General features: G+C 51.0%; 1 protein-coding gene across 2 annotated transcripts in view; it reads left to right on the top strand.

Moving 5' to 3' along the window:
* Positions 1-358: 358 nt before the first annotated feature.
* The window catches only part of TMEM130 (transmembrane protein 130), a 21,369-nt gene continuing 10,648 nt past the window's right edge, over positions 359-11,079 (top strand). For both annotated transcript variants that reach the window (XM_011956987.1, XM_011956986.1), the window contains exons 1-3: positions 359-513; positions 6,037-6,342; positions 8,945-9,104. In XM_011956987.1, the coding sequence (XP_011812377.1) occupies positions 486-513; positions 6,037-6,342; positions 8,945-9,104 (494 nt within the window). In that variant the 5' untranslated portion in view covers positions 359-485. The remainder of the gene's footprint in view (positions 514-6,036; positions 6,343-8,944; positions 9,105-11,079) is intronic.

The following is an 11,079-nucleotide window of genomic DNA, read 5'->3' as shown; positions in this document are numbered from 1 at the left end:
CCTGGAACCGTCTCCGCGGGCGGGTGGGCCCGGGATCCGGGATTGCGGAGGTGGCACCGTGCGCCCTGAGCGCATCTCCCTCCTCGGCTGAGGCCACTGCAGCGCCCTCTCCCCTCTCCTTTCACCTTTTCTCCCAAAGTCGTCTGGGCACTGCAGGGGGCTCCCCGCACCCCCTGGATTCCTGCTTCCAACCCCCAGGCTGGCCCTGCCCTGGAAACCTGGAAACCGCGCGGGGGGGATGCCTGGGGACCATGCACCCGCTAAGGGAGGGGAGGATGAGGCAGGGAGGCGGGGATGCGCCAGGGTCCATCATCGCACCACAATCCCCCAGGCCCCCAGGGAGCACAGGATGGGCAACGTTTTTGCCTTAAAATGTCGCCTCATCTAGATGGGTTTTCCACCCCGTTGGTGCTGGCTTTGGGGAGATGTGATTTTGGAGCCCAGGAGGCCAGGCTGCCATTTCGTCTCTGGTGGTGATTTCCAAAATGGACCCGGAGCTGACAGGTTTCTGGGGTGTGTGTGTGGGCGGGGGGAGGGGGCAAGGTCGTGTGTCTACTGCCCCCACTTCCTCACGCCAGAAGGCAAGCACCCACCTCTCTGCTACATTTTGGGAACCATCAAAGGACCCAGATTGAAGACTTGTCGAGGGACAGGTGGGACGTGGGCAGCTAAGGGGGTTGAATACCATCTAACGCTTTTTATCCCCCTCCCCCCTCATAAAAGAGCAGGAGAGAGAGAGAGCAAGGGATCTATGAAAATTTGTGAAAGAAAAACCACGAGGTAAAAGAAAACCTGCAACGCAGGGATGAATGAGACGAATTTTATGGGCATTGCGTTTGGACAAGATCACCTATTTCCTCCTGGAAATACAGAAAAGAGATCTCTTGTCCATCAGGTTTATTTGTGTCCAGAGATTTCCAATGTGTCCTCAATTGCAAAAGAAAAAGAACAAAAGAAAATAACAAAGTGAATTATTTGGAAATCATGTGTGGTTCCCATTCTAGCCAATTGCACCCTCGATGTGGTCAAAATCACAGTGGCTGGGAGTGGGGTTGGGAAACGTATCTTCTCCCTCACCCGTGGGGTAGATTTTTCTACCCTTCCCCTTTCTGGAGTCTGCATGAATCAGGGATTTGTAAATCAGAAGTCCGTGTACTGGACTATTAATTAATTCTGGCTTGTGTTACCCAGACTTTAGAGGTTCTCTTCTGAAGTGTTTTGGGTAGTCTGCATATTCTGTGTGAAAGCACTGATGTAGCCATTTTCTAGAATGTCCAGGGCCGCACATGCTGTGTTGTTGGAAAAGGTAGGTGTTTCTTCCATGGGCCAAGCTTCGGGGTGGTTGCCCCATCTCTTTTTGTTTTTGCCCCTTCAGCTCTGGGTGACTTGGGGGGGCCCGTGGAGTCCCCTAAACCTCTGCCTTGGCTGTTCCATACCCGAAGGTCATGTCACCTGGACTCCCAAACATGGAAAGATGAACTTTTTGTTTGTTTGAGATGGAGTCTTGCTCTGTCACCCAGGCTGGAGTGCAGTGGCACAATCTTGGCTCACTGCAACCTCCACCTTCTGGGTTCGAGCAATTCTCCTGCCTCACCCTCCCAAGTAGCTGGGATTACAGGCGCCTGCCACCACACCTGTCTAATTTTTGTATTTTTAGTAGAGGTGGGGTTTCGCCATGTTGGCCAGGCTGGTCTTGAACCTCTGACTTCAGGTGATCCACCTGCCTCAGCCTCCCAAAATGCTGGGATGACAGGTGTGAGCCACCGCGCCAGCCTGGAAAGATGAATTTGATGGGTAGAGCAGCAGGCCCTGTGATTGGTTCCTTTGGCCACATTTGGCAAAGGCTTCCTGCTCCATTTCCACCCCAGATGTCCTGGTCATCCCTGAGACCCCTGAGGAACAGGGGCAGCATCACCCAGGGTCTGTGACACACCTGATTTTGAAAAAACAGACTGAGAAAAAAAGTGTCCTTGGAGCTGGCAAGTGGTGGTCGGGCGGGGGGGGGGGCTCCCATGAGCTGGGCCAGTGTCTGCAGCAATGTCTGCAGCAGACACAGCCCCTCCCTGCCCCCCTCAATCCCCCCTCCCAGTCCCAGCCGGCTGCCCTCCTGATCCATTCCCCTGGCAACCGATCTGCGTGATGACATGCGCCTGTCTCACTGCAGATGCTGTTTGGCCATTAGCATGCAGCCGAATGTCCCTGCCACCTGCCAGTCTCACTCAGGCCCACGGTCCTGGGCTGGGATGGTGGGTAGGGGATGGGAAGGAGGAGGGTGCCAGGAATTAGGGGGATAAGGGAGGAGGTGGTTTCTCATCCATGCAGCTCTCTGTGCACAGCCTGGTCAAATGCTGCCTCCCAGCCAAAGAGGGGAGGGAGGGCAGAGCCTAACCAGAGTGGTACAGACTGGTTGGGCGGCCTCAGGCAGCAGCAGTGGCCCACACGGGCTTCAAGTCCCTCAATGTGATATACACACTGCATTTGCGTGAAAAAGCTCCCACAAGAGCACCTGAAATTCCCTCTGTGGGGTTAAGACACTGCAGGTCCCCTTTTCAATGCCAGCATTCTCTCAGAAGTGACCAGTTCTCGGCCTCTTGACCTAAATGACTTGATTTTTATTTATTTATTTATTTTTAGACAGGGTCTCTCACTTTGTTGCCCAGGCTGAAGTGCAGGGGTGCCATCATAGTTCACTGCAACCGCCAACTCCTGGGCTCAAGAGATCCTCCTGCCTCAGCCTTCCAAGTAGCTGGGGCAACAGGTGCACGCTACCATGCCTGGCTAATTTTTTAAATTATTTTTTGTAGAGACTGGGTAATACTGTGTTGCTCCGGCTGATCTCAAACTCCTGGGCTCAAGTGACCCTCTGGCCTCAAAGAGCTGGGATTACAGGTGTGAGCTGGCTAGGCCCGGCCTCCAATGCCTTTATAATTTAAGAAATTGCCCTGAAAGAAAGGGAAATGTGTAATGTGGGCCACAGCAGTGAAGGTGTGATATGGTCCTGAGGAAAGCTGGAGCTGGAGTTCCCCACGGGGACAGGTGATGTTGCTTCGAAGTGAATGAGATGCAGCTGAAAAAAATAATCTCCGAGTTGCCTGAGCACTGGAGGGGGCGCCCCTTGCACCCTGGATTCCTGCTTCTACTTCCCGGGCTAGCCCTGCCCTGGAAACTGTGCGAGGGTGGCCCGCGCATCTGTCGGATGTCTGGGGACCATGCACCTGCTAAGGGAGGGGAGGACAAAGCAGGGAGGTGGGGATGTATCAGGGTCAGTCATCAAGCCACAACCCCCAGCCCCCAGGGAGCACAGGATAGGCAGCCTTTTTACTTTGCGCTCGCCACCATGCCTGGCTAATTTTGTATTTTTAGTAGAGACGGGGTTTCACCATGTTGGCCAGGCTGGTCTCGAACTACTGACCTCAGGTGATCTGCCCACCTCGGCCTTCCAAAGGGCTGGCATGAGCCACCGTGCCTGGCCGAGATGCCATTTTAGAGCCCAGGAGACCAGGGTGCTATTTCTTCTGGAAGTGATTTCCCAAAATGGACCCGGAGCTGACAGGTTCCTGAGGAGACTTGCGGGGGGACCTTGTGCCCACCCAGTCATGCATCTACTTTCCTCACATCCCCGTTGCCAGAAGGCCAGCACCCACCTTTCGGTCACATTTTGGGAACCATAAAAGGACCCAGATTGGAGACTTGTCGAGGAACAGGTGGGACGTGGGCAGCTAAGGGGGTTGAATATTATCCAACAGTTTTCATCCCCCTCCCCCTTCATAATAGAGTAGCAGAGAGAAGGTAAGGGTTCTAATGAAAATTTGTGAAAGAAAAACAACAAGGTAAAATAGTTGAAATAGTTGAAAACCACAAGGTAAAATAGTTGGCCTTTCTTTTTTTAAATTTTTTTGAGACAGAGTTTCACTCTTGTTGCCCAGGCTGGAGTGCAGTGGCGCGATCTTGACTCGCTGCAACCTCTGCCTTCTGGGTTCAAGCGATTCTCCTCTCTCAGTCTCCTGAGTAGCTGGGATTACAGGCATATGCCACCATGCCTGGCTAATTTTGTATTTTTAGTAGAAACAGGGGTTTCTCCATGTTGGTCAGGCTGGTCTCCAACTCCCCACCTCAGGTGATCCACCCACCTCAGCCTTCCAAAGTGCTGGATGAACAGTCTCCCAGGGCAGGGCCAGGTGGGCTGGTCCCTTTGCTGCACCTGCTCTCCAGGTGCCCCTTGGCAACAGCAGTACCAAACACCTGCTATGTGCCAAGCGTTGTGCTGGTCACAGGGACAATGGAAATGGCCCCTGCTCTAAAGGAGTTTGAAGCGTAGTAGGAGAGGCAAAGAAACCTTCGTTCCCACATGGAGTTGTGACAACAGTGGACTCAGGCTGTTGGGAGAGAGCTGAGGGAGTGAGAGGTACAGGGAAGTGTTTTTATTTTTTGTTTTTGAGACGGAGTCTCACTCTGTCGCCCAGGCTGGAGTGCAGTGGCTCGATCTCGGCTCATTGCAATCTCTGCCTCTGGGTTCCAGCGATTCCCTTGCCTCAGCCTCCTGAGTAGATGGGATTACAGTCATGCACCACCACGCCCAGCTAATTTTTTGTATTTTTAGTGGAGACGGGGTTTCACCATGTTGGCCAGGCTGCTCTCGAACTCCTGAGTTCAAGTAATCAGCTTACCTTGGCCTCCCAAAGTGCTGGGATTACAGGTGTGAGCCATGGTGCCTGGCCGACAGCTGGATCGTTTAACCCTGACAGAGAGGGAGGAGTGAGGAGAGGAGGAATCCAGAGGCATAAGACCAGCACTGTCCAGTAGATCTTTGGGCAATGTGGTTGAGCTCGCTGGCTCATGCCTGTAATCCCAGCACTTTGGGAGGCCAAGGCAGGAGGAGTGGTTGAAGCCAGGAGTTCGAGACCAGCCTGGGCAACATAGTGAGATCCTGTCTCTACAAAAAAAGAAAAAAAGAAAAAGAAAAAATCAGCCAGGCGTGGTGACTTGGAACTACAAGTCCCAGCTACTCGGGAGGCTGAGGTGGGAGGATCACTTGAGCCCAGGAGTTTGAGGCTGCAGTGAGCTATGATGCTACTGCACCCCAGCCTGGATGACAGAGGGAGACCTTGTCTCAAAACAAAACCAAAAGGATTCTGGGGAATGGTGGAAATGTTCTCTGTGTGGCCTGCCCAGAAGAGTAGCCACTAACCAAAGCCCTGTCTGGCTGGCATGAAAAGAAAATATAATTTGGGCAGCCTGGGCAACATAGACCCCCATCTCTACAAAAAATAAAATAAAAAATTAGCTGGGTGTGGTGGTGTGTGCCTGTGGTTTCAGCTATTTGGGAGGCTGAGGCAGGAGGATCACTTGATTCTGGAAGGTGGAGTCTGCAGTGAACTGTGATGATTGTACTCCAGTCTGGGTGACAGAGTGAGATCCAGAGAAAGAAAGGAAAAGAGAGAGAGAGAAAGGAGGAAGAAAGGAAGAAAAGAAAGAAAGAGAAGGAAGGAAGGAAGGAAAAAGAAAGAAAGAAGGAAAGAAAGAGAGAGAGAGGGAAGGAAGGAAAGAAAAAAACAGAAAGAAAGGAAAGAAGGAAGAAAAAGGGGGGAGACAGGGAGGGAGGAAGGAAAGGAAGGGAGTGAGAGGAGGGAGGGAGGGAAAGAAGGAAGGGAGGAAGAAAAAGGAAAGAAAGAAAAACGGAAGGAAGGAAGAAAAGAAAGGGAGAGAGGGAGGGAGGGATGAAGGAAGGAGGGAGGGAGAGAGTGAGAGGAGTGAGAGGAGGGAGGGAGGGAGGGAAGGAAGGAGGGAAGGAAGGAAGGAAAGAAGGAAGGAAGGGGAAATAACATTGAAGACACTGTTATTTGGAGTCTGTGGGACCCAGTTTTGAACCTCAGTTTGATGTCGTATTGGCTGAGTGACCCTTGGGCAAGTCACTTGAGCTGCCTGAGCCTCAGTTTCTCCACCTGGGAAATAGAATAGTTGATGCCAGCCCAGAGGTGGCTGTGGGGCTCCTTGCCACATACCCTCCTGAAACACAGTCTGTTTCTGGGCTCCTAGGCTTGTATGAACTCAATCTCACCACCGATAGCCCTGCCACCACGGGAGCGGAGGTGACTATCTCGGCCAGCCTGGCGGCCAAGGACAACAGCAGCCTGGCCCTGCCTGCCGACGCCCACCTCTACCGCTTCCACTGGATCCACACCCCACTGGTGCTCACTGGCAAGACGGAGAAGGGTCTCAGCTCCACCATCCATGTGGTCGGCCATGTGCCTGGGGACTTCCCGGTCTCCGTCTGGGTCACTGCTGCTGACTGCTGGATGTGCCAGCCCGTGGCCAGGGGCTTCGTGGTCCTCCCCATCACAGGTGAGGGTCGCTCCTGTTTGTTAGTTTGCCTTCAAACCCTTGGTGCAGAGAAAAACATCCAGCTTCGCTAGGAATCAGATCAATGCAGATTAGGCCCATAGGTTCCTTCCCTGGGTCAGCCGAGTTAGAAAGGATCTGAAAATCGCAGTGATTCCCCCCAGCAGGTACTGTGCTAAAATGGACACCTCTTGCTGCTGGGGGTATACATTAATACAACCCTGTGGAGAGCAGCTGGTCAATAGGTACTGATGGTTAGAAATTATTGTAGTCTCGGCTGGGCGCGGAGGCTCCCAGCACTTCGGGAGGTCGAGACAGGTGGATCGCCTGAGATCAGGAGTTTGAGAGCAGCCTGGCCACCATGACGAAACCCCGTCTCTACTAAAAACACAAACATTAGTGGGGCATGGTGATGGGCACCTGTAATCCCAGCTGTATAGGAGGCTGAAGCAGGAGAATTGCTTGAACCTGAGGGACAGAGATTGCAGTGAGCCGAGAACGTGCCACTGCACTCCAGCCTGGGGGAAAGAGTGAGACTGCATCTTAAAAAAAAAAAAAAAAAGAAATTATTGTAGTCTTGCGGTCATTCACTGGTTCTTTCTCCCCTCTTTCTCACCCTTCTTTTCTCTCTCTCTCTCTCTCTGTCTTTCTGTCTCTGTCTTTGTCTCTGTCTGTCTCTTTATCCCTGTCTCTATGTCTCTTTGTCTCTCTCTCTCTCTCACACATTCCAAGAGAAGATGCCCCTTTGCCCCTTTGGACTTTACAGTCTAATAATGAATTTATCTTCAAGAAATAAACCCGCATTTGGGTCATGCCTTATGCATGAAGATGTTCATTGCAGTGGTGTTTATAATAGCCAAAGAAGAGATAAACAAGCTAAGTGAGCAACCGTGAGGATACTAGCTAAATATAATGAAATCATTTATACCACTATTAACAGTGACCCTTACAATGAATTTGTAATGCCATGGGTAAACACACATGCATGTAAAATTACTTATTAAAAAAGCAAAGCACAGAATTGTCTAACCCAATAATCTGTATTTAATATATGTGTATATTAAACACACGAGCAAATACTTTGTCACACTTCAAAACGGCAACAGTGGTAGAGTTGAATGATAGTTAGCTTCTTTTCTTCTTATTATGTTTGAATATTTTCCAAATGAGCTCTATCGAGCATGCCTTCCTTTCCACTTTTACTAATTTTAATTAATTTATTATTATTATTATTTTTGAGACAGTCTCCCTCTGTTGCCCAGGCTGGAGTGGTGGCGTGATCTTGGCTCACTACAACCTCCACCTCCCCCTTCAAACAATTCTCATGCCTCGTCCTCTGGAGTAGCTGGGACTACAGGTGCTGGCCATCATGCCCAGCTAATTTTTGTATTTTTAGTAGAGACAGGGTTTTGCCATGTTGGCCAGGCAAGTCTCAAACTCCTGACCTCAAGTGATCTGCTCACCTCGGTCTCCCAAAGTGCTGGGATTACAGGTGTGAGCCACTGTGCCTCACCGGTTTTTTTTTCTTTTTAGAGAAGTAGACACAGGACAGTGGTCCCAGCGTGTGGAGCTGTGATCAGTGGAACTGCTAAGTTTTCCTTTTTTCTGTTTTTTTTTTTTTTTGAGACGAAGTCTTGCTCTGTCACCCAGGCTGGAGTGCAGTGGTGCAATCTCGGCTCACTGCAAGCTCTGCCTCCCGGGTTCACGCCATTCTCCTGCTTCAGCCTCTCAAGTAGCTGGGACTGCAGGTGCCCGCCACCATGCCCAGCTAATTTTGTTTTTGTATTTTAGTAGAGATGGGGTTTCACTGTGTTAGGATGGTCTTGATCTTCTGACCTCATGATCCGCCCACCTCGGCCTCCCAAAGTGCTGGGATTACAGGCATGAGCCACCGTGCCTGGCCATTGGAACTGCTAATTTTTCTAGGGTCACCTGACATTCTGAAATGTTTCCCAAAAGTTCCTTTCAAAGCTTATGCATTTCCTTCTTTTTTCTTTTTTTTCCTGAGATGGAGTCTTGCTCTGTCGCCCAGGGTGGAGTGCAGTGGCGCGATCTTGGCTCACTGCAAGCTCCGCCTCCTGGGTTCAAGCGAGTCTCCTCCCTCAGCCTCCCAAGTAGCTGTGACCACAGGTGTGCGCCACCACACCTGGCTAATTTTTGTATTTTTAGTAGAGGCGGGGTTTCACCATCTTGGCCAGGCTGGTCTTGAACTCCTCACCTTGTGATCCACCTGCCTTGACCTCCCAAAGTACTGGGATTACAGGTGTGAGCCACGGCACCCGCCCATGCATTTCCTTCTGACTTTGGCCATCTTTGGTGCCAGAAAGTTCAGGGTCCTGGTGAGAGGGGACAGGAGAGAAAACAGTGAATGTGACAAAGTCCTCCGGTGTTCAGCACTGTTCATGCAGCAGGGGGAGGGTGTGGAGGCCTCTGTGTTCAGGGGTCTTTGGGGAAGAGGGGGGTTCCCCTCTCCCTGCCTAGCTCTGACAGCCAGAAGGTCCGGCCAGGGAAGTGATGTCTTTGACAGCTGCCCACAAGGTCTCTATCTGGTTCCCTGATCCCTGAATCTCCAAGACTCATCCTCCCATGTCTCTCTCTCTCTCAGAGCTCCTCGTTGGGGACCTCGTTGTCACCCAGAACACCTCCTTGCCCTGGCCCAGCTCCTATCTCACTAAGACCGTCCTGAAAGTCTCCTTCCTTCTCCACGACCCGAGCAACTTCCTCAAGACCGCCGTGTTTCTCTACAGCTGGGACTTTGGGGACGGGTAGGTCCCTACCCCTCTGCAGGCCCTACAGCTGTCACTGGTGCCCCACCATCTCACGCACTGTGCAGGGTACTCTGAATCTCCCCACTTTCATTTTAGTTTTTTTTTGAGATGCAGTCTTGCTTTGTCATCCAGGCTGGAGTGCAGTAGTGCCAACTTGGCTCACTGCAACCACTGCCTCCTGGGTTCAAGCGATTTTCCTGCCTCAGTCACCCCAGTAGCTGGAAGTACAGGCTTGCACCACCACACCTGGCTAATTTTATTTTTTCTTTTTCTTTTTTTTTTTTTTTCAGTAGAGATGGGGTTTTACCATGTTGGCCAGGCTAGTCTTGAACTCCTGGCCTCAAGTGATCTGCCTGTCTTGGCCTCATGCTGGGATTACAGGTGTGAGCCACAATGCCCAGCTTATTTATTTATTTATTTATTTATTATTATTATTATTATTATTATTATTACTATTATAGTAGAGACGGGGCTTCACCATGTTGGCCAAGCTGGTCTCGAACTCCTGACCTCAAGTGATCCTCCCACCTCAGCCTCCCAAAGTGCTGGGATTACAGGCGTGCGCCACTGGACCCACCTGAAGCTCCTCACCTTTCCCTGCTCACTCTGTCTCCCTTCAAACATCTTTCAAGTGCCTCCTCTCTGCCACGCTTGGGGATCCTGGGGTACACTAGTGAATCAGTCACTAGCCCTACCTTTGTGGTGTCTTCACCTGATAAAGGAGGCCATTGGTGCCCAAAACAGCCATTTAAGGAAGGTCAAGGTGCATAGGACTTTTTCCCATTTGACCTTGAAGGGTACCCAGCCAGCCGTTGCTAGATACGAGGTAGAACCCAGGTGCTCTGGCTTCATTTCTCTTTATTCCTCCCTTTTAACTTTTTGTCTCTTTTCCCCTTTTTTGTGGAGGAGAACAGGGTCTTGCTACGTTGCCCAGGCTGGTCTTGAACTCCTGGGCTCAAGTGATCCTCCCGCCTCTGCCTTCTTAAGTGCTGAGATTACACGTGGGAGCCACTGTGCTTGGCCCTACTCCCTCCCTTCCCTCCCTCCCTTCCCTCCCTGCCTCCTTCCTTCCTTTCTTCCTCCCAAAGTGTTGGGATTACAGGGGGTGAGCCACTGTGCCCGGCAAAACTCAGAATGTGGATTTCTAACTCTCGGTGACAAAAGCAACCTGTGGTCAAACACTCAGGCTAGAGTACAGTGGTATGATTATAGATCACTGCCACCTTGACCTTCCAGCTTCAAGCAATCGTCCCACCTCTGCCTCCTGAGTGGCTGGGATTACAGGCCTGCACCACTATGCCCTGCTAATTTTAAAACTTTTTTGTAGAGACAGAGTCTTACTATGTTGCACAGGCTGGTTCTTGAACTCCTGGGCTCAAGAGATCCTCCCATCTCAGCTTCCCAAAGCATTGGGATTACAGGTGTGAGCCACTGTGCTTGGTTTCCCTCCCCCTCTTTTTTAGAGACAGGGTCTTGCTCTGTCACCCAGGCTAGAGTGCAGTGGCACAAACCTGACTCACTGCAGCCTCAATCTCTTGTGCTCAAGGAATCCTCTTGCCTTGACCTCTCGAGTAGCTGGGACCACAGGCGTGTACCACCACACATGGCTATTTTTTTTAATGTTTTGTGGAGATAGGGTCTCGCTATGTTGCCCAGGCTGGTCTTGAACTCCTGGTCTCGAGCCATCCTCCCGCCTCAGCCTCCCAAAGCACTGACATGACAGATGTGAGCCACCATGCCCGGCCAGATCATCTCTTTAGATGCCAAAAACGTGTTAGTATGAACAGAAATGAACATTCAATGTAATATCAATAAACTAGAAAAAGAAGTTGCTGGAACTAACAACTAACATTATACTGAGTAGAGAACTTAGAATATGTTTTTGTTTATGGCCGGGCGCAGTGGCTCACTTCTATAATCCCAGCACTTTGGGAGGCTAAGGTGGACAGATCACTTGAGGTCAGGAGTTCAA

Source organism: Colobus angolensis, unplaced genomic scaffold (assembly GCF_000951035.1).
Source record: "Colobus angolensis palliatus isolate OR3802 unplaced genomic scaffold, Cang.pa_1.0 Scaffold43, whole genome shotgun sequence".
Classification (NCBI taxonomy): domain Eukaryota; kingdom Metazoa; phylum Chordata; class Mammalia; order Primates; family Cercopithecidae; genus Colobus; species Colobus angolensis.
The sequence above is the reverse complement of the archived record's forward strand: the minus strand, read 5'-3'. Positions and strand labels throughout refer to the sequence as shown.